Source organism: Sitodiplosis mosellana, unplaced genomic scaffold (genome assembly GCF_009176505.1).
Source record: "Sitodiplosis mosellana isolate CC-2019 unplaced genomic scaffold, AAFC_SMos_1.0 Smas_scaffold_2, whole genome shotgun sequence".
NCBI classification, from domain to species: Eukaryota; Metazoa; Arthropoda; class Insecta; order Diptera; family Cecidomyiidae; genus Sitodiplosis; species Sitodiplosis mosellana.
This window is the reverse complement of record NW_022595245.1, coordinates 1441073-1466713: the sequence shown is the minus strand read 5'-3', so window position 1 is coordinate 1466713 and position 25641 is coordinate 1441073. Positions and strand designations below refer to the sequence as shown.

Here is a 25641-nt window from a genome sequence, read left to right as displayed (position 1 = left end):
ACGACGAAGCGATGGTACAAATGTCATAAAACTTATCATTCATTTAGGTAATTATCAACCTACGCTGTTTGCGCTTGCTCGCCCATCCGTTCACCCGCGCGTACGCTTTCGCGATACCCAAGCATATGAAATAATTAAAATTACAATGAATTATGAGTTCAAAATTAGCTGAAGATGGAAAGCTAAAATAGATTTCCATAATTTGATCCGAATCGCATACGACCAACAAGTCAACCAAACGAACGTTTCAACAAAAACCAATTATACAAATCTTGTGCTTCGGTTTTTATTGCTCTCTATTTTCTCCTCCTGCTTCGAACAAAGTTACAATTGAAGAAGATACAAGTTGTAGTGTTTATTTTAGCCATTTAATTTAAAAGAGAACTTTCGTGACGTTTTCCCATGTTACAAATGTTGTTGCGGTCCTTTTTTCCGTTTGCTCTCTCTTTCTCTCTCTCTCTCTCTCTCTCTCTCTCTTCCTCTCTCCCACTCTCTCTCTCTCGCTCTCTCTCCCTCTCTCTCTCTCTCTCTCGATTTCTGTGTGTGCCGGCCAGCACCATGATTATGTGTGAAATGGATAAAACCGGCTACAGAACGATATCCTATTAACACGTCGAAAACAACATAAAGCAATTATGTGTTGCTCCCTGTCTGCGTGTAGTGGACATGCTACTGGTCGATTCAAACTCGAATTAATCGCTCTCACTGAGATAAACTGCCAAGCTTCGGACTATTTTCGGATTAAAAACTTGTGCTTAATGATGAAAAATCAAATATTTACAAATGCTTCCACTCCACACATACACACACACACACATTGACGACTGAATGCTTAGATTACAGCACGTTTGCATTGTGAACAAGGTTTTGTTAACGATACGATGCTAACTAAATGTGCTAGCCACATTTTGTGTTGTGCGGTTCCGCTTTTTGTAAATGCGAAAAATACCATTTTTACATTAAACTAAATGGTTAACAAGTTTACAATGCAGCATGATAGAGAGTGAGGCCACAAAATACGAAGGCGATGGATACATGGAGCGTCCATTACGAAGCATTCATGTTGCGAATAAGAAAAAACACACCAGCATGAAATAGAGAGCGTTCGCATAATGTACGATAATATGAAACACATTTTTTTTTCGTAGTTCGCCTAAACTTAGAAAAAAGAACTAATATATTCGTTATCGATGTGAATGTTCTTCATATCGCAACAGTGCACAAAAAATGTATGGGATGATAGAGGGAACGATCTTGGTCCATAAAACGTCGACGTTGTAAATAAGCCGTATCGAGATAGAGGTTGCATGGAAAAGATGATTCGGATTACGTGCGTTTTTGCTTCCATGCAATGCATACGCTCGCGTGTCAAGAGTGAGCGAAAGACATTGAGATAGACAGAGGGACAATGAGTGAGTGAATGAGATGGCTGTCTGAATGTAACGATATTGTGCACGGTGACAGGAGCATAATCCCATTTATTGAAAGCGTGTGGAATGTGCGTACAGTCGAAGGGATACGCAAAATCACATCTATTTTACGATTCATGATGCACTCGGTAAATGTCGGTATGATGATGATGATATTGAAGAGCGGCAAACGAGAAAGTAATCCGAGGCAGATAGAAATAACACGCGCCTATTCACTTCGATTTGAATGTAAAATAGACGGTGTGCATGAGCCATTAGAGTCTCCGTATTTTACAACAGCCATCGCATTAGGGACTCAATTTTTAAAGTAGAATACCGACCTGCCGACCCAATATTGTAATACTGGCGACGATGACGGCATCATCGATGACGACCAGCCTGATAATATCGTTGTTTTGACTTCGTGCCCATTCCATAGTTCGACCGCATTATGTAAATTACAAACCACAGGCATTTTATATCATCGGGATAAAACCATTGCCGATTCTGTCTCCCCCAACCGAAGTAGACTTCAACCAGAAAATGTTGACATATTTCATTCATTTTACAGATAAGATTTAATATTCCCAACAATAACACTTTTTGTGCGTTTTTTTTTTCTTTATTCAAACTTCAATGTCTTCGATACAACTTCAGAAAATGCGTGAGTTTGCATTTGGACTTCAGAATTCCCTTTCTCTATCGCTATCTGTATCCTTTTCTCTTCCTCTCTCTCTCTCTCTCTCTTTTCTTTCTTTCTCTTTTTCTCTCTTTCTCTCCCGAAAATAAATAGTTTTATCATCAATTCAAATATGATTCACTTCAGATTACATGCACAGTGCACGTACATGTCACGGGCCTCATTCGAAATAATGGTTTATATTTAATATCTGAATTTTTAATTCGCAATGAAATATGTATTTGTCATCACATTTTTGTACCTTGTCTATTTTGGCAAATTTATAAATAATGCAAAGGGACACGTATGCACAACGCATAGTTGTCGTTTGTTTACTTGGAATTCGAACACGAAATACTTTCGGTTAGTCGTTCTAGGGATAGAAAATAAGCTCTTGTTGTTAACCAATTTGAAAATTCAAACAGATGCTGCATTAAAATTGTATTTATTCTTTTGCAATGGGAATACTCGTTGTCAATGTTGATTTTTTATAAATTTTTTACAACCGAAATGAATATAGATGACGAATGACGCACGAAAACTGAATAATTTCAAGGATAGATATAGAATTTGTCGTCAGAATCGGCAAAACAACCCAGAACGTGGCACATGGAATGCGAACGAAATTCAAAATGATCGAAAAAACGAACGAATTTCGTTACAAAAATCGTGTATAAATGATTGACTAAGGTGGAAAAAAATCCATTGTTTTATTTCTTTTTGAGCTAGAAAAGTGTTCCAATCGGGATTGAGTTGAACGTCAAAAGAAGTGAAATGAAATTGATCGTAGTTTTATTGTGTGCCGTTACATCAAACGTAATTTTTGTTCCCATTCTCTTTGCAATTCTTTCAATTTCAATTTTTCATTTCCAATTTCTTACTTTTCCCTATCTTTTTTCGAAGACTTAAAGTAATTAGAGTTTTTGTTGAATTTTTTTTTTCTCAGTTGTTCGGTTTGTATTCGGCACAAACGGATACAATTAATCCGAAACTATTAGAGAATCTACGGGAAAAACTGGATGAAATGTACCGAATACAATGTTCATGTGCAGCTTTCTCGGACTGGTTCGGCGATGGAGCTGACATTCTCAGGGGTATGGTATATATTCGAAGTCCTTCTCCAGCTAAAAAGTCGTCCGGGACGTCGTCTGCAGAAGCATCGGCTATGTTGTCTGTACTTGTGAGCACGGTCGTTGAGAAAATCGACGAAATTGGGGCGAAAAATATGAAACTCGCAGAGAATGCGTATCTTGACTACATGACTAAAAATTCCAACAAAATGGCTTGCATTAACAAAGAACTTTTAATTAGTAAGCTTCAACACCAAAATTCAAACATTGTAAAAACAGTAGACAGTATCGTTGATCGAATGTATAAGCAGACAAATGAATTGTATAAATCCGTTCGAGGCATTGAAATGAATTACATCGATGCATTATTTATGGATAAAAAAATGAGAGACAAAATCAAAGCAGCTCTCAGTGATCTAGCGAAGTTTGCAATGCAAACATCAACGCCAAAGCCCGATGCGATTAAAAAGAAAGAAACAGAAGTCAACACTACCATTATCAAACCTTTGCAAACTGTCCTCGACGGAGACCGCAAAGCGCTCAGCAAACTTTTTAAGGAAGTCGGGGAACTGTATGATGTCTATAATACTAAACAAAGGGAAAGTAGAGATGAAATTTTCGGTCTTTTTAAAGCCAAAAATTAAGATATTGTACCACTATTTCTATTAGTGAGACGTAAAAGAATGCAAGTTTTTCCAACTTTGTAGCAATAAAGAGAAGTATGTTTCATTGCAACTAATAATGGTTAAAAGAATGTATGTTCGTTTTTGGCGGGTCCTCGCGGTTTTTCACGGTTTTCGCGGAACTGATAGGAGATAACAACTTAGTGTCTTCGACAGTTATCTCTTATCTCTTATCAGTTCCGCGAAAAGCGCAAAAAATTATAAGAAAAAAAAGTTCTATATAAAATTAGCTTTTTCATGTGCGCAATTTTCGCGCAACTGATAAGAGATAAGAGTTACTTGTCTTCAGCAATGTTATAGAATACCTTGAGTACTACAACTTTGCCGAAGACATCCAGTTGTTATCTCTTATCAGTGCGCGAAAACCGTGAAGACCGTGGAGGCTAGACGGTACTACAACAATACTTTCTTTTAACGCAGATAGAATCAATAGTAAACATACTTTCCTTTTCAAAAATATAAATCGAGAAAAAAACATACATTCTTTCACGTCTCACAAATAGATTTGTGGTTTAATCAGTTCGATTTGAAAGTTTTCTGAAGATCTAGTGCATCGAACATATAGTTTTAGCAATGCTGTCAAATACAGAAGACTTTTTAATTGAATAAAACCCTTTTTTGAAATGCACAATAACCAAAGAATTCCTCTTTCACTGTCTATTGTAAGAAAATGCTTTGCTAGTCTTTGTGAAATTCTAGCAATATCACCAAAGCATGGTATGTCTTCTTGAAAGTATGCATATTTCTACTCGAATTTGATGTGAAAATAGGGAGGAGGTAGGTAGTCAGTTTGCACTCTTATCAAATACATATCTTTAAAAGCGGAAAAATTATTGGGTCGAATCTTGAAACCAGATCAATGTAAATTACACAATGGACGATTTCAATCGGTCGAAAAAAATGTTCCCTGTCATTCAATTTCAATCCCATTTGTTGAAGCGATGCGCATACACAATGAATACACAAATCAAATCGGTACATTGATGTAGTCAAGCATCTTGTATGTGTATGTACCGAGCACAGTTCCATTCATTTCGAATGTAAAGTAGACACAGTAAAGTTCGTTGAGTGAACGAAGCTATTGTGACCGTATTTTATAGTACCATCGACTATTATGGACTCGATTTCAGGCAACCGAGAGGAAAAAAAACGCCTGTGACCCAAAAATTGCACTGATGTTTGCGATTGCCGAATGACGGCTAGCCTGATAATGGTCGGACCACATAGCCATGCCATTGTTTTTTGGTCATCGTGCTCGGTTCCATTCATTCGACCGTATTTATGTAAATAATTGTATATGTACTTAATGCCATCGGGATAAAGTGTACACTGTACACACACACACACACACTTCATCTGTCTTCACGAATTTTAAATTAGCTCACGATGCGCCATCACAAATGGACATGATAGCGAACGGTATAGTGCAAAAATCAGCATAAAATCAATGATGCACAGCCCGTTCGTCCCCATCGGAAAATCCCGCAAATCGATTTGGATTTCTCAATGAATTTTCATCTTCCGGATTAATTAAGTTCAGTCAATAAATGCTTTTGATTAAGTACCATCCACATGCACAATGGTATTGTTGAATCCATATTTCAATAACTTGGAAAAACTGATTCGTAAAACCGCATAATATAGAGTGCATGTGTGGATTTTGGGCCTCCACTTGATCGCTTGTACGCTGTCAAAATGGCATTTATGAACAATGGAGTTAGTTCCGAGCATTATGATTGCTTCGGATGGAAATGGTAAAATTATCATATGTGGACACACAGTTTTGCCGGAGTCTTAATCAAATTATCGCTTATTGAAATTTCATTAAAAGATAAAATACGGAATTTTAGTGAAATTCAATGGGAAAAAGTTTAAATTTCAGTCAATACGCATTGTGTATTCAAGTCGTTAGCGTTTGAATACTATTTATCATCATTTGAAGACAAATCGATATTTCATGCGAATTTGCTGAATGAAGGAATGGCCTCTAATGATTTTCAATATGGTTTAAATCGATGCGAGATTGATTGAGACAGAGTTTTATGCGAATATATGGAAATCATACTTCGTAATGTATGCAAATTGACATTTAGTTTGTTAAATATGTGCGATATGAGTTGAAATTGCAAATGATTTGCAATTTACTCATATCAAAAGTTACATCGAAAATGGTATCGCTAACTACGCGAAATGGATTTTCACACTTCCGAAACATTTTCTCTGGCAAAAAGCGATGGTTTCGCCAATTTGTACACACACATTTAAAATGCGCATTGTTCACCGAAATGATATACCGAAAATACAGAATCGAAAAAAAACTGATTCCAAATGTACAAAAGTTTTATACGTAAATGATTAATGGTAACATGAATGCGAATCACCGCGTGAAACTTCCCGAAAAAAAGCCGGAGGAAAAAACACGCGAAAGACAAAATAAAACTGATTTCAAGTTGGCGTTTGAATCTCTGGTATCAGACACTGGTAAAACGAGAGAAAAAATCGCATGTTACACTGTCATCATTTCGGATGATTGTGTGTTCATGATAGCGGCAACAGCGGCGGCGGCAGCGCAGACACAACGGCTTGAATATCAACAAAACACAAAATAAATCTTAATTAACCACAAGAAATACGATGAACGAACGAGCAACAGCCAAAGAGTTAGTTATGTTGTATTGTATGCATGCTGATTTCTTTTTTCGAGTAAATTACAACGTGTTGCGGTTTTTATATTTGTTCGTCGGTGGTGTAATATCAAATGGAAGATAGGAGTTGGCCGATGGACTCGTTGCTATTGGTGAAAAATGCTCTTGATTTATTTGGTGCCCAGCGCCAATGAAGTCGACTGATTATTATCATTAATAGATTCGCCCATGGAATGGGATTACATACACACGATTCCACTCGTCGGCTCTAATGAACATGAAACCAACTTTGGCTAGCTCGCTCTCTCTCCCTCTTTCTTTCTCATTCCGCTAAAATTATCTATCTTTGAAGCCTTTTCTGCTTTCTTCTCCATTTCGAAATCATTGGGTACATATATTAAAGACAAAAATGAATACATAGAAGTGCAAGCGTAATGAACTGGCTAACGTTCAACGTTCTTCGTCAGTCTGAATGCGAGCACATTTCAGCCAGAGCATCGTGTGTCTTATTTCTCGCTCTCGCTCTATCGACGCACAAAAACAATCATAATTGTGTTAAAAATAAACTTTCTTCCATAAGTGAAGTGAAATGTAAATGACACTTTGATTCACTTCATCTCTCGTCCGTCTTTTTTTCTCTCTGATCCTTCTTCTCTTAGCTCTCTCCCTCTTTCTCGCACCCGCTCTCTCCCCCTCTCGTTCATTTCGTCCCAAAAATAACTCAAACACAAACGAACACCATACCGTGTTCGATGGTAAGCCGTAATAACAACAGAAAAAACAAACTGCTTCTCTGTTTCTCTGTCCTGTCTCAAACAGGAAAATGTTTGTATTTCAGCTTGTTTCAGCTAAGTTTCCTCACTCCGCGTTTTCATTCGATGATGCGCATCAGCGTGTATTATATTTATACACAAATTTCGACGCTAATTACATCACAAATGATGGATGCTCTCGCTCTTTCACTCACACACGTTGAGCCAGAAAAGCCTCTTGAAAATTAGATCTTCCACTTGAGCTCGTGCGATGAACATTGACTCCGACTTGCGGCCCTCTTAGTGTTCTTGTTCACCATTTCTTTGGATACGACAATATTTATGATGAATTCTATTCGAAATTCGATTTAAATAATAATTCGCTAATTTTAACCATCCGAAATGTATTCCAAACCATTTTCAACAGTCTGAAGGCAAACCATATACCACAATAATATGGAAATCATAATGGAAAATGAGTTGGTTTTCGACATGCGCCACTATGCACAGACAGTGCGTTTTGAATTTGGCAAAATCGGCTCATTGCCGCCATCATACGTTGACATTCAATCTCACTTTTATTAACAATTCATGTGAATCGCCTGAAAACGTCGACGCATAAATGTCATGCAAATAATGCATGTTCCATGGCGCAATAACGCTTCATATTTCATAGCATTGGAAATGGATCATCCGGCGAGAAAACTGGATCCAGTTCGAATCTTTATAGAACCCACAAAATGGATGCTAGAACATTCAGTGCTATGTATATTTCGAGTGCGAACAATGCGTAAATTATGCAAAATATCGAAAAGTATTGAACGTATCGTAACAAAATATATGGTGTGCAGCAGGTGTTTTATTGGAAACTTTTTGACTTCGTCTCGAAATAAATGCGCGCAATTCGTTTTTCAATTGTAAATTTGCAATTCGATTATTCGTTCTCCGATAATTTATTGTAACATGCGCGACTTTTCGAAAAAAAAAAAACACCATGACTTTTGCCCTAAGGAATTTGCGTTTGTATCGAAGGAGAAGGAATTGTAAAGAATAATCCGTTCGCTGAAGGACACAAAAATAACAAACTAGAAAAATTGAATAAATTCCATCTTCCATCGGAATAAATTTCATGACATCAAATTTGTAGACGAAATGTAAATAAAATTATGCGAAAAATAAAATGTTGTATCACAAAAATATACTTTGTTCGACTCGTGTATACATATATATACACTGTTGCACCACAAAAGGAAATCAGTATCAATTTGTTTACTTCAACAGCCCTTAAGGAATATTTTAGAAGCGGAACGAAGTTTAAAATGAAGTTTTTCACTCGGTTATTGTTCAGCGCTGTTGCATTCAGTGTGTATTTTTCTTGTGTTTAAACTTTTGCCGGATCGGATTCTACTGAAAATTGTTTTCATTTCAGCTTATCGCTTCGACTGCAGCAGTTGCTGCTGCCGCCGTCATCAGCAACAAGTCATTAACGGATCTCCAGAAGCAATTTGCAGATATGAAGTCGCTGTTCATATTGTGTTACACGATTCGTGTATTCAGTTTTTGGACTGGTTTGGCGATAGCATGAAAACGATTTGGTCGGAAGCCGGGAAGGAACATCCTGCCGCTTTGAAGGCTCTTCCCAATTAAGCTGGCGAGAAAGATGATGGTTCTTTCCAGTAATTCGGCTATTGAAAAACGAACGCAACAACAATTCATGAGCAAAGGTTTGATCACATTCTTGGACATACTGAATCTGATTAGCCACTTTGCAACTTTATCGCCAAAGTCTTTGAACACTACGTATTGTCGACCGAATGCACAGCGAAACCAAAGAATTTGAAGAAACCGTAAGGCAATTCGAAAATGACTATAAAAACGAAATATTCAAACATGGTTGATGGGTGTTGTGAAATCTGCTCTTATCGTATTTACAACATTTGCATCGAAACCAGCAGATAATGAAACTGAACGGGACAGAGTTCAAACATCGATAATCGAACCATTATCGGATGCTCTGGACAATGGGGATAAGGGTGAATACTTCACACAATCTTGGAATTAGCATCAAAGACGCATTTTTGACATATGGTGTTAGCGAGGAAAAAGACTAAATTGATCTCTTGAACCTAAACTAAGAAAACATTCAAACACATTTTAATGGCGCTCAATTATATACTTTTGCATCGACTATGGTCGGATTTATGCAAAACATTGACCACTTGATCCAATGTACACTTTTGGAAGCTTGAACTCAAAATACTAATAAATGATTTTGTCAACTCCAAAAACAGATTTTTTTTAAATAGTTCTTTCCTTTAGTTGAATGCTTCGCTCTGACGGTTTTTGTTTGACTTAATGGCTTGTTATTGCAATCAAGTTTGGCATTGATGTGTCACGCCTCCACTTTATTACAATACTCCATCGTTTCACTCAATTCGCTTTATATCATTCGCAGTTTTTTCTGTCTTCTCTCACCGAACTAAAATGTATCACATCGATTGTCTATAAAAATATATGCAACATAAATTTGGCAAACGAGAGTCTGCGATATGATAAACGAGCGCACGGTCATAAATATCATTTCTCGCTCGATTCTATTGCCGGTTTTAAAAGGAACTCGACGCATTGCAGGAAGTGGTGGGTTTCTCAAGCGGCACTCATTCTCTTAACTTTTCAAACAACCGAGTGGATTGTTTCCATATTTTGTTCGTCATTTTAAACGGGGGAAAAAAGGCAAAAGAAAACGAATTCAGTATGCGTTCGCTGCTTCTTGGTTGGTAAGAAGTCGAAAATCCAATTATAGCAATAAATGAATGTAATGAACTCAATTTGCTGGCGATGCGTGAATGTTAAGTGTTGCACGACAACGACCGAGCAAGCGGGAAGATGTCCGCAACAACGACGACTACCTAAGTGTGAGTGGCTTCCTTCATTTCATCGCTTTGCATGCAATCAAAGTTTTCAATCCATAAATTGCACCATCGCAATTTGTTGACAAACTCAATTTCGAATAACAAAGAATGTTCAATAAGTTGGCCGTGAAAGAATTGCATCCACACCGGACATGAAGCACAGTTGGCCGAAGCCGGAGGATGGTAAAATTAATTATTCAATGGATGAAAGAGTAGAGATCGAAAGAAAATAAAAAAGAGGCACGTTGAAAAGGTCGACCTTAACAACATTGAGTTTATGTGCAATAGAAATAGATCAAAGAATCAACTGCTGCTGCGGTTCAGTATAATCGGAATGCCGGCGTCGACGGTAACGACATTTGGCCTTTACCGTTTTGACCTAAATAACTCATCAGTTTTGCGTATTTTTTTGACGGAAAAGAATAAAACCCATTCATTACGCGAACCAACCCAAACTGAATTTATGACAAAAAATATATGATGGCCTTACCTGCGGTAAATTTGCATTAATTTGCCTGTGTAGACTGTCGCGCTCTTTCTCCGTGTCGGTCAGCTTGATTTCAGCATCGTTCAGACGTTCCTGTGCCTCACGCAGGCTATCCATCAATTTGTCACGTTCATCTAACATTGACACCATCAATTGCTCGAAGTTCGCATCGTCACCGCTGAATTGCGATGACCGTTGCGAGATGTTATCCTCCGATATGGTCGGCATCACGTCACACATCATGTTCCACATTTTGATTTAGTTTTTTTTTGTTTATGGCAGCGTTCCCAATATTTTTCACTTAAAAACGAATGAACTTTTTTTTCTCGTTCTTTTCTTTTCTCACGATTCTGTGCCGATTTATTACTTTTATTATTTGTTTGACTGTTGTAATACTTTACTCCTTTTGTTGGCGTCGCTCTGGCCGTTGTTCCGTTTGTCGCACAGCCAAAAAAACACACACATAAGACTTGTTCTTCTCGTTCAATTGCTTGTTATTTGCATCGGTTGATGGTTACAAAATTCGTGTGCTGCATTGTTCATTTGAAAATTACATCGGGATGTACGAAACGTTTGATTATTGGTCCCGTTCTGAGGAAGCATACTTTCATTTGTTTTATTTTTTCAGCAGAGTGAGGTGAACTTTCTTGCTTTTCCTTCTGATTAAACTTTTTCTGTTTTGGTGTACAAACTCTCTGTTTATTATTACGATTTTAGCTGTTGTTATCTTTATTGTGTGCACACTGACTGTTGCAACTCACACGGCTCCCCGAATATGAAGAAACAAAATCGTTCATTCATTCATCAATGACTAATAATGTTACTAACAATCAGTTTCTTCATTAACGAATTACTATATATTTTCACTGTTTTTTTTTCTTCTTTTGGCTCTTATGTATTTCGTATCGTCGTATTTTACTCCTGTTTATCGTGTTTAACGTTTACACAAGACAAGCATTGGGTATTAGACAGGAACACCGAATGAGACTGGCTGACTATGTGTGTGTGTGTACGCGCGCGAATGTATTGGATTTGTAACATTTGTACAAGCGCTTGTCAATTGCCAATTTTTTTTTCCTCAATCTTGAACTGTTTTTTTTTTTCAATCGATTTTTGTGTGTTTATCATCGATTGCCAAGAAAATGATGCACACACACCAAATTTTCTCACTCCACACACGTCAACACACCGAAATTGAACCGATTTTGATTTGTGCCCATTTAAGAGACACTTCGAAAGAAACTCTGTCTCAAACGAAAGAACAACATACGTTTATTTGAGTTTTTGGTAAATTTGTTTCGTTTTTTTTCTCTATTCACACACCAAACACCATTTTACACACATTTCAATTGTTTTGGCCGCAATTAGCATATTCATTAATGGTCACACGGAATAAAAATAAAAGAGCAACGAAAACGATGGTTTTGTCTGAATTTGTTTTTTTTTTGTTCGGCTGGGCATACAAAATGTCATTGGTTTTCCATTTCAATAATACACATACCGCATTGTATTTCTCGTTTATGATTAGCGTTTATTATTGCCATTTTGCCATTGAGCTGATTTTTTCACTGTCACAGCACACGATTTTATCCGAATTTCCGATGCACACGTACGGATTTTTTCACACACACACACGTTCACGGGCGAGAGAGAAAACAGAAACAAATGCGAACAAAATTAATGCGAAAATATGAAAACGAAAAATGATAAAACGAATGTGTTTTTTTGTTAATTTTTCACACAAAAAAAAAAGTTGGTGATTATTTTTTTCTGCTCGAAGAGAAACTCAAATCGTCTACCCTCGCGTACAACTAGAATCACTTGAACACTCTCTGTCAACATACGAACGCGGTACTATACAGACACACTTGAATATTGTGCATCTCTGTCACACTCTCACGACTACAGCAAGCCAACACTTGCGATGTGATACGACTTTTTCCTCTTCTTCTTCTATCGATGTTGAACACAGCAGCCACACACAATATTAACTGTCTTCTTATAAGTATGTGTACTAGATAAAAGAAGAAGAAGAAGAAGAAATCATTCTAAGGGAAAGAAAGATTCTTCGTGTGATGTATTTTTTTTCCTTTTCATTCGTCTATTCTTCGAACTTTGAATATGTTTGCGTGCATGCGTGTGCGTATGTATGTGTGTGTGTGTTTGTGTGCGTATAAGTCTCTCACTCTCTGTACGGCTCTACTATCCACAGGCTGAATTTTGTGTACACTAAATCAATTGACTGATTTGCACTGATATTACTATAAACTCCGTTTTTTTCACTTCTTTTATTTTCAGTCTTTTTTACCCACACATTTGCTGCTCGTTTCTATCGTCATTTTGATTCAAATCCAAATGCGGAGGCAATTTAGTTTTTACATCGAATTGGAATCCGCTTGGATTCTTTTTGAAAAGTGTCGGTCGAAAAATAAAAATCGAAATTGATTTTGCTTTCGCTTTTGAGCCTCTCGTTTTTAGCGTAGCACACAGACACACCTTTGACGGTACAAGCAAGCCGATTCCGCTAGCTCAATGCTTTGTATGTGGATGTGAGCCATACACATACGCAACCAACGAAAATCTACACACAGCCATTGGGTTTAATGAGACAGAACGAATTTCCACTCACCGCCATATTGGTGAGCTGAATACGAGATATCAATTGTCAAACACAAATACACACACATGCGCGCACGTCACCGATACACATACACAGAGAGAGATATACAGAGATACAAACTTCACGCCTGTCAAGTGCATGCATTGTTTATGCTCGTTGCTAGCAACCGTCCGTGTTTTTCAATGTATGCGCTCGACAAAATGTCATTCACGGACAATTTTCTACACAAATTCGCACTTCGAAACAGATGAACGAGTCGAGTATTCGAAATACAACCATATGTTTCTGTCACATCGGTTTGCTCTTTGCGGCGTATCGTCAATGTGAATGAATGCCAATTTCGAACAGCAGACAAATTCGAACAACAGAAAAAAAAAACAAAACGAGAGTGCGATTATACACAACAGCTCTTGACGTTTCCGATCAAAACATCACAAGTCACACAGTATTTCACGCAACAATTCCATTATTTTCGTAATCAAATCCATTTTTTACATTGAAACTGAAGGAGATTATTTGTTGTATCGGCTTTCAAAAAGACTTACTTGGAAGAAACTCAACGAGATTCATTCGATGGGATAAAATATGCAAAGAAAAACCGATTCTTAGTTTTTGAATTGAGAAACACGTCGGAACTGGTCACATTAATGGTTGTACGCAAAAGGAGATACTATTCGATTGGAGTGTTTATGTAAGTTTTTAATCAAGAAAAATCCACTCATTTCAATCAATTTCCCTTTTTGATTGCTGTTTTAACATTATTTCCATTTTCAAGGCCTAAATTTCAATTTTCGTATCGACATTTTTCATTCCACAGCAGGTAGCCGTAGGTTAAGGTTTGACTGAATCGTTTCAGAATATGCCACGAAATCGAAGTGCTTATTACAATTATTCGGGTAAATGTTGATGTAATTTGGAAGACTTTATTGAAATCATCGAATACCATTGAATTCTAACCTTCTTATTAAACAATTCTCCGAATCGATTTTCTTTCTATTTTCCAGACATATCAATCAAAGAATATGCGGATGCCAATAAAAAGTGCGGTCGAATTCGTAAAGGTGTACCAAATGCCATCAAATCTGATGCGGTAAATGGTGATTATGAAGCGCTTGATGAGGATGTGACTACTGCGGCCAAGAAGGTGGCCAAGGTCAAAATCACAAACGCTGACGATGATCACGTGTACAATTTCTTTCCCAACGATATTTGGTTCCTTATTTCGGAACATCTTCAGCCGGAAGATGTAACACGGTTTGCTCTCATTTGCAAGCAAACCTACACCATAACAACAACATTGAAATTTTGGAAGAGTCTCTATCGGCGTTATTACAAGGCAAATATTGAGTTGCCCGTAAGACTTCAGTTGGATTGTATGACACGGCCACGAGGATTTCGTGCATGTGCTATTCGATCGCTGTTCTACACATATCCACCGTATGTGAATCGAGTTCAGCAACAGGACTTTCATTCACTGATCAAGCATTGTGTCGTCCAGTTTTGGTTCCAACAAATTAACGCCGTGAAATTCCAATACTTTTATAAACTTAAGCGCAAATTGTGGCCCGGCTCACGGCCATATGCATCGCAGGAGCTGCAAAGCAAAGATGGCCGGTCAATTAAAGCATTGAGAGACGTTTATTGTAATTCAGAGGAAGGGTGCAGTTTGTTAATGGTGAGAAAAAAAACTTTTTTTTTGTTGAAGAATTACCGAATTTTTTTCGTCATAAAGAAAACAAACCAAATCGTTCTTGCTCATAAAGGAAATTAACAAAATTTTTGATGTCATGATGAAAATTGATAAATTGTTCTCTTGCTTAATTTTAGATCGAATCAACAAAATTCCATCCATTGCCACGATTGGATATGATTGAATCGAATGTCATTCTCTCGTCGATTGTGAACCATTTATCACGATCATGCAGTCATTATCGCCTTGAAATGCAATTTTCCAACATCACCGGAGCAAAAGTCGGTTCGGTCGTTTATGAGCCAGCCTCGTCGATTCGTGTGTACGATTGGTGGATGCCAACATACGCAAAGTATGTGAAACAAGGGCTACAACCATCACTGGAATATGTAAACGATGAAAAGGATCTGAATGACAATACCAACCAACATGGAACGGACGATGATGGATGGGACTATGTGATAAATAATTTTTAGCTGCAAAGAGAAATCAGCGAAATTTATGTTGAGTTATGAGATAATTTATTGAAAAAATTTCAATCGATTTCTTAAAGAATATTCAATTTTCTACTTCTATTGCGTGTAAAAACTTTTTTTTTGAATTCACGCGTACAAAATGTCAAATAAAGAAATGAGGAAAACAAACTTCCAACAAATTATTGAGGGAAAATGTGTTGAAAAAAGATCTTGACAAAAGAAAAAATAAATGTTAAACAAAAGTTAGTACGGGTGTTTCATTTTCTGAATGAGGATCTGCTCCATGAATGGGCTGCTTCGACCAGGACGAGAAACTTGTTTCTTGATTACTCGAGTGTGTCTCTTTCCACTGCTGCCACTTTCGATGGTTTCGGTTTCGATTTCACGGTAATTCAGAATACGTGGCCCGAAATGACCTTGTGATCGATATCCAAATCGACTCGACGAAACGCTTGAAGGCTCAGTGTACTTCGGCTCATCGAACTGCCATTCCTTTCGATCAGCTGAGAATTTGCTTGAATTCCAAGACATTGACGGGGCTACACTACCTTCGCCAGCTCTGATGTCATTGTCAATAGTGTCAAAATCAATCGAGATATCGTCATTGAATGGTGAAGCTGAATGGCGATGTGAGTGTGATGAGCGCTTTGATTTGTGTGACAGCTGCGAAAGGTCGACGAATGAATATTTATCGTTCTTGTCGAATTTGTTCGATGTGTCGTTCTTTTTGGTTTGTTTGTAGGACGTAGAAGGTGCAGCAGTTTCTAAATTGGACATGTCAGTGGGTACGACTTCAAAAATGCTATCATCGAAAGACGAAGATGAATGCCGACGAACTCGTTTTGGCTTCTGTGGTCGCTGTGAAAATTCAATGTGGCCGATTGAACTCGGGGCCAATCCGAAAGATTTGTCATTGCGAGCCTTTGATGTGTGTGCCTTGTCTCTGGAAGCTTGCTTGTGGCTTGACGACAATTTTGCCGGTTGTGAATTTTTACTGTCACTACTTGAATATGGCACCGAAGCCAGGCGGTCATGATCAGATGATCGGTATGCTGTTTCTTTTTTAGATGATGGTTTCGTTGCCAGCTTCGGTTCTACCGCTTCACTTTTGTCATTCTTTGATTTTGGTGGCAAATTTAAGTGACGGATCTTCGAATGGTCTTGGTTTTTTTGCTTCGTCGGCGGCAATGTCGATTGGTGTGTTTCACCTTTCACAATTGATTGCCTTGCTTTGGTTACCAGTTTTTGTTTCGCAGCTTCAATTTTGTCGTTCTTCGCCTTCGGTGACAACTTCTGATTCTTTGCTTGAACAATGTCACCTTTTGACTGCTTCTTCGGTGACAATTTTGGCTCGGTCGGTCGCTGCGTTTTTGTTGTCAACTTTCGTTGCTCATCGATGTCATGGCCACTCTTCAAACTCGGCGCTAAATCAGAGTTGTGAGTGTTTGACTTTCCATCGTCTTTATCTTCAGATCCATGTTGGTTCATCGACAAAGTTCGACTAATCGGCAAACTGATGAAACTCTCAGCTGGCTGAATGCGTCTCTCAATGGTGTGTTGATTAAACAACAGCAAAGCATTCAAATCACTTTGCAAACGCGCTTTCACACTGTCGCTGATAATCGGCTTTTCGACCGCTGGTGGCGCTGTTGGTTGGAGTTGAGCTCTGCTCAAACCTCGGGTATTGATGTATGTTTGTGGCAAAATTGGCCGCTGCTTTTTCACTAGATACCGACTCATGATTTTGTACTTCTGTTTGCTTGTCAACTTCGGACGTTCTTTCAGTTCTTCTGCTTTTTCTTCGGTCTCCATGGCTTTTTTTGACGAGCTCAATTGAATTGAGATATAAATATTTGTCTGAAAATTATTTTTGCTACGAAAAAAAACCTACCGCTCACACAATGAACTTGACACAAGAAACCATGGCACTCGAATGACCCACTGTCAAATTACTGTTGCGGCGATTGTCATTTGCATCGTGTTTCCTTTGTTTTTAGCATTGCATTCGATGTTGAACGTGTCTTGACGTAAACAGATATTGACAACAGTAATGCATTAGCAACATGTAATCATATTTTCGCAAGAGGGATAAAAGAGACAGATTGTTCGCAATGAAAAATAACAACAATTCTGGTTGAAGTTCAATAAGCCATTGTTTAATTTATTGTTTCAACAAATATGTTCATCTGATAATCCAATTCCGACTTGCGGACTTTATTTCTTTATCATTTTATTCGGCACAGAATATCGCTGCATTCATTTATGATCCAAGAATTCAAAAAATTTGCTCTCAATGCAGAAGTAATTTCTCATGTGCATAAAAAATCATTATGAAAAAGTAAGAGATTGTTCTTTTTTGTGATCAAGTCAAAGTTGAACTTAAATTTGATTCAATAGATTTTTTAAAAGCTTCAATCTCAAATTTGGAGCTGAAAACTTGGTCTACCTTCACCATTTTCTCTAGAACCTGCAATTTTTTTTCTTATTTCTTGCGTTCTATGTTTTTGCTTTTCTTTATTCATTTTGTTGTTTCTAATTGCCGATCGATTCATTGAATGCACTTTTGCTGAAGCTCGAAAATGATTTGATGGCATTTGAATGTGTTGTACATCGTTTGGTATCAATCATCGAGTCCTTTTTTTGTAATTCCTTGATAAAACATTTCATTTATTTTTTCAACAAATATTTTCATCAGATTGTCCGATTTTTTTCCTCTATAATTTTGTTTGGCACAGAATAACATTTTATTTTTAAGAATTCAGAAATTCAACCAATTTGCTATCAAAGCAGAAGAAATTCATTTCCTATGAGTACAAAAATACACTATGAAAAATGTAATGAATGTTTTCTTCGTGGTCAAGAAATTGAACTTGAATAATAATATCAATTGTGATTTTTTTCTGAAAGCTGATAGATTGAATTGAAAATTGGAAGCTGAAAACTTATGATCTAATTTCAGAATTTTCTATAAAATGTGTAATTTTTCTCTTATTTCATGTATTACCTTTATCATTTTCCCGTTTCTAAATGACGATCAGTTCGTTGAATGCACTTTCACCAAAGCATAAAAATGATTAGAAGTCATTCTGATGTATTGTGGGTAGTTTTGAATCAAGCATCGAGTTCTTTTCGTGTGAATCGTTGTACTTTTTTTTGCACCAAGTGGTTTTTGTTCGATTTTGAATGTGGTTTGACGTGAACAGATTGACAACAGTAAAGCATAAACCTGTAATCTAATTTTTGCAAGAGCAATGAAAGAGATAGATTGTTTGCAATAAAAGACTTTGGTTGATGTTCGATACGCCATTGTATTTATTCTTTCAACAAATATTTTCTTCTGATTTTTGGACTTTATTTTTACATCATTTTATTCGGCATCGAATATTGCTTTATTTAAAATAATTCAAACAATTTGCTATCAAAGCAGCAGAAATTCATTTTTTATGAGTACAAAAGTACATTATGAAAAATATGATGTATGTTTTCTTCGTGGTGAAGTCGAATTTGAACTTGAATAATATGATATATTGTGATTTTTTTGAACAGATGATTGAATTGAAAATTAGAAGCTGAAAACTTATCTAATTTCACAATTTTCTTTAAAAATTATAGTTTTTATCTTAATTCATGTTTTTTCTTAACTTTTCTCAACTTCTTAACATTTTGTATCTTTATCATTTTTCTAAATGTCGATCGATTCATTAAATGCACTTTCGCTGAAGCTTAAAAATGGTTTGAATACATTCGGATGTGTGGTACGCAGTTTTGAATCAATCACTAAGTCCTTCCACTGTGCATTGTTGATTGTTGAAAAATCGTTGTTCTTTGTTTTCATCTCGTAATCGTTGTTGTTTGATTCCACTGATGTTGATTCGTTGTACTTGTATCGTTCACGGAACAATCGATTCAATGAATGTCGTGCGGCCAAACGTTTTCGTTGCATCACCCTTTCCTTTGTCAGTGATGATATGGCTCTCGTTTTCATTTTCTTCCCTTTGCTTGTTTTGAATGTTGTTTGTATCGACGAATTGGCTGCGATGCGTGTGTTGAATGACCCAAATGTTGTGCACTGTGATGTTGTTCCTTCCTTTGCCTTGTAACTGTCGTCCGAACTAACGGCATCTATAGAATTGATACTCGCTGGTATTGCTCCGATGCGCTTGTTGAATGAACCGAATGTCGATGTTGGTTGTAGTTTGGTTTGTTTCTTCTTTGTGCGGTAGGTGCTGTGCGAACTAACGGTAGAATTTTGGTGTGACATATTTACGATCGGTCGTTTTGTTCCAAACAAACGTTCATAGGCACGTCGGGCGCCAAACTGTTTTCGTTTGATCACCATTTCCATCGTCAACTTCGGCAAGTCCATCAAATCTGATTTGTTAATGTTTGGATTGAATGTTGATGGAATTGCAGCCGAAGTGAAATTAAACGTTGGCTGAATTGAGTCTGGAGTGGAGGCGAACTGATTTAGTGTTGTAATGGTGAAATGATCTGATCGACTTTCTTCGGTCGGTTCGAATGATTTTAGTGATACAAATGATGGATGCTCTGTCGATGATATTGATTTCGAGATATCTGGTGTATCCAATGACCAGCCTGATTCACACGTTTTGCTCGAGACGTTTTTCTTGTTTGATGTTTCCGAAAAATTGTACTGAACGCTGGTGAAATCAAATGGTGACATCGTATCCGGGCCGGCTCTGAATTGATTTTTTCCTGCTGTAAAACCAATCAAACCATTGAAGTTATTGAAGATGTTCGAACTTGTTGTATCATTGATGTCTTGTTGCAAATCGGGCACAATCACCGAATCGAATGATAGCATTTTGTGTGGTGTTCCGTTTTTCGAAGGTGTTTCGTAGCCAGCCTGGCTGAATGCGTTAAAATCCGGTGGAATTGGATGTTCTGTTGGTGTTACTTCGGTGTGATTCAAAGATGTTGGATTGTTTACACCGGCAAAACTTGGTTGGTGGCGTTGATTCGTGTTCTTTGATAAGAAATTAGTCGCTTGATTTTGGTTGTGATTTATCTTTGGTTGAATCAAGCAATTATTGTTGTTTACCTTTGATTCCTCATTCTTTGCTGTGTTGTTGTTTTTCGGTGCATTCTGGATTGTTTTTCGATCTTGCTCTGGCTGTGGCTCTGGTTTCTTCGTTGGTTGCTCAAAAGCATCGTTCTTTCCTTGTTGTATGTTTGATGTTATCTCTTCCTCTCCCTCTCCCTCTCCCTTTTTGACTTTTGACACTGATGTTTTCTTCTTTGCTTTGCTTTGTTTCGTTGAGTAAAGCTCCTTTGTGTGTCCAATTGGAATCACGACAATACCATCTTCATCACCTTCCGATTCACCGTTGAATAACACCTTGAAACTAAGTGCTCTGGACAAAATTCCAAAATTTTTCGCCGGTACCGGTCCTTTGTCTTTCTTCTTCGCACAGCGATAGCGACCATTATTCAGTAATCCGCAAATGTCTTTATTCGCAAGAAATCGCCTTTTCGCTGCTGCGTGCACTCGCAAGTAATTCATTGTCAATTTCACATGGAATCAAATTTTTGTTCAAATCATTTTTTTCCAATGCCATGAAAGTGTGTTATTTACAATATCTCAACTTTATTCGAAAACTGTGTTCTTCACTAACGTTATGTTTATGTATAGATTTTCTGTTCAACAATCGACGAAAAACTGCGTTGTGTTTATCCCAATGCGACTGACACGGCTTGATGCAAAACTCTTATTGACTTGCACATTGCACACAATAACAGTTCATTGAATGCGAGGTTCGTATTTGCGCTCACCGTGTGAACAGTACTCAACCGAGTCAAGTGACAGTTGGTGCGCGAACAGTATGGCAACACTGACACCAAATGTCAAACGAGAAAAAGAATTAGAAAAAACCTAACCACGAGCGCCGTTTGTCATAAATATAAGTGCACATACACAATACAGACATCGGTGCGGCTACAAGTCAATTTGTGTGCGGCTTTTTTTTCTCTCTTTACCATTTAATGGAATTGAGACAGTTGTGAATAATTGAGTGGCAGTCGATTGCAAGAACGGAAACGTAGTTGAAACGAATTGAGGAGGCCTTTGTAATCAATAAGAACTGTGTTATTTTCCGACCGAAAAACCAAATTCCAATCGAAAGTGCAAAAGAAAAAGAAAAGTAGTGAATCATAGCGTACGAAAAGTCAAGTAGTGGGAGAAAAAAAAAGAAGAAGAAGAAGAAGAAGAAAAAAATGGGACAAAAAGTGTCGCGTACAGATTTTGAATGGGTTTACACGGAAGAGCCGCATGCATCACGTCGCAAAATAATTCTGGAAAAGTATCCGCAAATCAAAAAACTCTTTGGCTATGATCCGAATTTTAAATATGTGGCGAGCGCAATGGTGCTGGTGCAGTTTGCAATGTTTTTTGTTATGAAAGGTCAATCGTGGCCGGTAACATTGCTTGTTGCATATTGTTTTGGTGGTGTCATCAATCATTCACTGGCGCTGGCAATTCATGAAATCGCACACAATTTAGCATTCGGACATGCTCGTCCGATGGCCAATCGAATGTTTGGTTTCTTCTGTAATTTACCGTTGGGCGTGCCTATGTCGGTGTCATTCAAGAAATACCATTTGGTACGTTTTTAAACTAATTTCGTTCCTAAATGGGGTTCTTTATTACCAGTTTCCTGTGCATTTCAGGAACATCATCGATACCAGGGTGACGAAGTCATTGACACCGATCTGCCCACACTGCTCGAAGCCAAGCTGTTCAATACGACATTCGGAAAATTGTGCTGGGTGTGTTTGCAACCATTTTTCTACATTATTCGACCGTTGATTGTGAATCCAAAGCCACCGACACGTTTGGAATTGATAAACACCGTCATTCAAATCATATTCGATGCAATTGTTGTTCACTTCTTTGGCTGGAGTGTGCTGTGGTACATGATCATTGGCACACTGTTGGCAATGGGTTTGCATCCAGTGGCCGGTCACTTCATTTCCGAGCATTATATGTTCAAAAAAGGCTACGAAACCTATTCATACTATGGACCATTGAATTTTATCACATTCAACGTTGGCTACCACAATGAACATCATGATTTTCCAGCCGTACCCGGCAGCCGTCTGCCCGAAGTCAAACGTATTGCAGGCGAATTTTACGATAATATGCCACAACACAACAGTTGGACTCGCGTTCTATACGATTTCATCACAGATCCCGATGTTGGACCATATGCCCGCATTAAGCGCAAACAACGAGGCCTTGACTCATAGATATAGTGCACACAAAGGAAAAAAGTTAACTAATATCAGTGTAAATTAAAACTAATAAAGATGCAACATATTTTCTACATTGTAAATTGAACGTAACTAAAAGAAAAACAAATATCGGTTTCAACGTACCATATACAAAGATTATAAAGATATATCAACACTTTTTTCCCTCTGCTAAACTTATGAAGCAATCGAAATTAAATTTAGATAGATTAATTGAAATGAGTAAATATTTGTTTGAAACCGATGAAAATAAAAATCGATTAAGACAAAGAGCACGCGAAACAAATCTAAAAAAAACTAATATAAACGGGTAAAATGCAGTCAAGTAGCAGCAGAAGGCTTTAAAATAACAACAAAAATGTTTAAAAAAAAGTTCTACGGAATGAAAAAAAAAAGAAAAGAAAAAATCAAAAAAGAACAACCTATTTTTGCAGTGTAAAATACCAAATGTAAATAGACTCCGTTCAATATTTAAGCATTAAGAAGTTAATTGCATGGGAGAACAAAATAAAATCAAAAACTAGAGAATATTTATTGTTCAGCAACACTTGAAAGAATTATTTAAAAGAAAAACAAATTGTTTTTGTGAAACAACAACACAATATTTTGATTGTACGTGAATTTTTTTTAGCTTCTATTTATTAATCAAAACAAAAAGAAGAATGTTCATAAAAATGAAAACAACAAAAATTGCCGCCTTTAGCTAAGCTAGATCAAATTAAAATAAAGCAAAATGAATATTTTTTATTAAACCAAAATGAAACCAAAATGAAACCAACGAATAGCCTGAATAAACAAATGCACTTTAATAACAACAACAACAACAAAAGAGAGACCAAAACAAACTTTATGAATAAAATCGGCTAAAATATTCATCCATAATGCAATTGAGCGTGTGTATATGTGAATTCCTTTCATTCCGTGTTATTATTTTTCAGGTTTTTTTTTATTATTCATCTGCCACTGGTTAAATTTATTGTTGTATATGACGCGTCTAATCGATTGTGTTCGTATTCCACTATCATGAAAATCGATACATTTTCCCTCCCTCTGGCAAATAATATAGCAAAGCCTTATTATCGACATTAGACTCTTTCCGATTGCATTCAAATATAAATTTCAAACACCACATACACTGTGGCACCATACACATCAAATGCGGGCCTTTGCGATAGCATGTGAAATGTCAACCATAGACACAAAATACACATTTTTCGCTGCTGTTCATTTTTTTTCCACCGTTGTTAATCATCAATAAAATTGTAGCGAGATTTTAATCGGCATGTGTTTTTTGTTGGTCAAAGTACGCACATTACAAATATTTGTCAGCCGCCGTTACTGTATACTATACACAGCATGTTTTTATGGTGATTGACCACGTATCTTTACGTACACATGTTCATGTGTGCACTTGGGACTACGGCGATATGTCACACATAGACACAGAGGTAAGGAATAGAAACGTTTGAAACGCTAGAAACAACGATTTAGGCCTCGTTCCATGTTTAGTCAGAAATTGTTGTTTGTTCATTTTCTGATTTTCTGCTTTGTTTGTGCACCAAAGGTGCGATAAGATACAGTCAAATATACACAAGCGCGGTTCCGTGTATTTCAAAGTGTTCTAGATTAAAATATACTTCAATGTGTTCTAAACGAGCTCTTACTGTGCAAGAATACACATTTGCTGCCTATTTTCATACATGTCCAGGTCCACTGACATTTTACGGATGTGATTGTAAATTAAATTGCCATTTTATCGACTTAGCCATTGGAACCGACTGAATTTGTTGGTGACTCAGTTTTTATTGATTTCACAATCAGCACAATAATAACGAGCGACGGCAAACTCAAAGTTATAATGAAAAGTAATTTCTTTTCAAACAATGGACACGAAAATTACAGTATAATTGATAAATCAAGATTAATGCCGGCTTTTTCCATCGCTTGACTATACAACGCACGAATGTGAATTCGATCATGAGCTCATGGAATTTGCTGATAGCTATATTGTTTTCATTACACCAATAGCGTGAATTGGTTCGTCATAAATTATGTATATGAGTAGTTTGGAGCGAAAATGTAATGTCGATGATGAATGAGTGGAAAAGGGATAGCTATATATTATACAATATAGTAAACTATAGTGAACTATATAGCTATCTCTTTTCATTTGCCATTTTTTCGCGCAACTTTTCTGTATTACATTTTCGCTCCAAACGACTCATATATGTATTTGCCTTGATTCTATATCCACTGCTGTCATATTGAACTTGTATGTTTGCCGGCATAATGCGCAATTGCGCCTACTGTATTTATACGCATCATGTGCTCTTGCTTCAACTGATACTGCCATTGCTCTAGTAAAGCAATGTTCTATACCAACTCAAAATTTGACTAAGAGACAAGGTGAAATGAGTAATTCCGTAGGCATTCATTCACATTTTACATAAATTATAAAATGATTTGATATGTCGGCCATTCCACACGAAATCAGGGAAGAGTTGCAATGTGAGGTCGCCGAATTGGCTGAAAATCGGCTTGGAGTCTTGTTTTCGATAGAAAAAGAGAAAACCAAAATCTCAGGCCTAAAAGTGGCCCGCCTTTCTGAGTTAACCCAGTGTGAATTTTGCAAAAAATTGAAAAAATCGAAAAAAAGGGTTTGCGGTAACTAAAATCCAACTGTGAAGTAGTTGACACATTGCCAAACCTATGGCCCCATTGGAACCTCCAAAAATGGGTTCAAAGTATAAAATGTTAAATATCTCAAAATAGTGGCGTTTTTTCGGCATGTTTTTTTGCGTCAGAAGATAGCCCATGTTACGCCGCTTCAGATGGGAAAATAAATTTTCGTGGAACAACCATTCAATTTTTTGTATTTGGCCTCGGCAGGTGAATCATATGTCATTTTTCAGCGTTTTTGTGGGAAAAATGGTTAAAAATGGCCTCTTA

At 37.1% G+C, this 25641-nt stretch overlaps 4 protein-coding genes across 14 annotated transcripts in view; 3 read left to right on the top strand and 1 right to left on the bottom strand.

The window, feature by feature from the left end:
• The window catches only part of LOC129565388 (liprin-alpha-1), a 74943-nt gene extending 61654 nt beyond the window's left edge, over positions 1-13289 (bottom strand). For 8 of the 10 annotated variants that reach the window (XM_055440231.1, XM_055440238.1, XM_055440237.1 and 5 more), the window contains exon 1: positions 10641-10906. In XM_055440231.1, the coding sequence (XP_055296206.1) occupies positions 10641-10889 (249 nt within the window). In that variant the 5' untranslated portion in view covers positions 10890-10906. Of the gene's footprint in view, positions 1-10640 lie in introns of all 10 variants that reach the window. The other 2 variants (XM_055440244.1, XM_055440245.1) reach the window with 2 other exon arrangements.
• On the top strand, positions 2665-4470 carry LOC129565392 (uncharacterized). Its single transcript, XM_055440249.1, has 2 exons — positions 2665-2904; positions 3035-4470. Exons 1-2 carry the CDS (start codon positions 2863-2865, stop codon positions 3800-3802), a joined length of 810 nt encoding a protein of 269 aa, XP_055296224.1. The 5' UTR covers positions 2665-2862; the 3' UTR covers positions 3803-4470.
• On the top strand, positions 13139-15669 carry LOC129565391 (transmembrane protein 183). Of its 2 annotated transcripts, none has more exons than XM_055440246.1 (4): positions 13139-13948; positions 14075-14153; positions 14262-14932; positions 15085-15669. In XM_055440246.1, exons 2-4 carry the CDS (start codon positions 14117-14119, stop codon positions 15421-15423), a joined length of 1047 nt encoding a protein of 348 aa, XP_055296221.1. In that variant the 5' UTR covers positions 13139-13948; positions 14075-14116; the 3' UTR covers positions 15424-15669. The 2 variants fall into 2 exon arrangements, with proteins under 2 accessions (XP_055296221.1, XP_055296222.1); XM_055440247.1 differs by having other exon boundaries at positions 13513-13948; positions 14033-14153.
• Positions 15670-21328: 5659 nt separating this feature from the next.
• LOC129565387 (sphingolipid delta(4)-desaturase DES1) lies at positions 21329-23581 on the top strand. Its single transcript, XM_055440222.1, has 2 exons — positions 21329-22044; positions 22111-23581. The coding sequence occupies exons 1-2, from the start codon at positions 21658-21660 to the stop codon at positions 22687-22689; spliced, it is 966 nt and encodes a 321-aa protein (XP_055296197.1). The 5' UTR covers positions 21329-21657; the 3' UTR covers positions 22690-23581.
• Positions 23582-25641: the final 2060 nt, after the last annotated feature.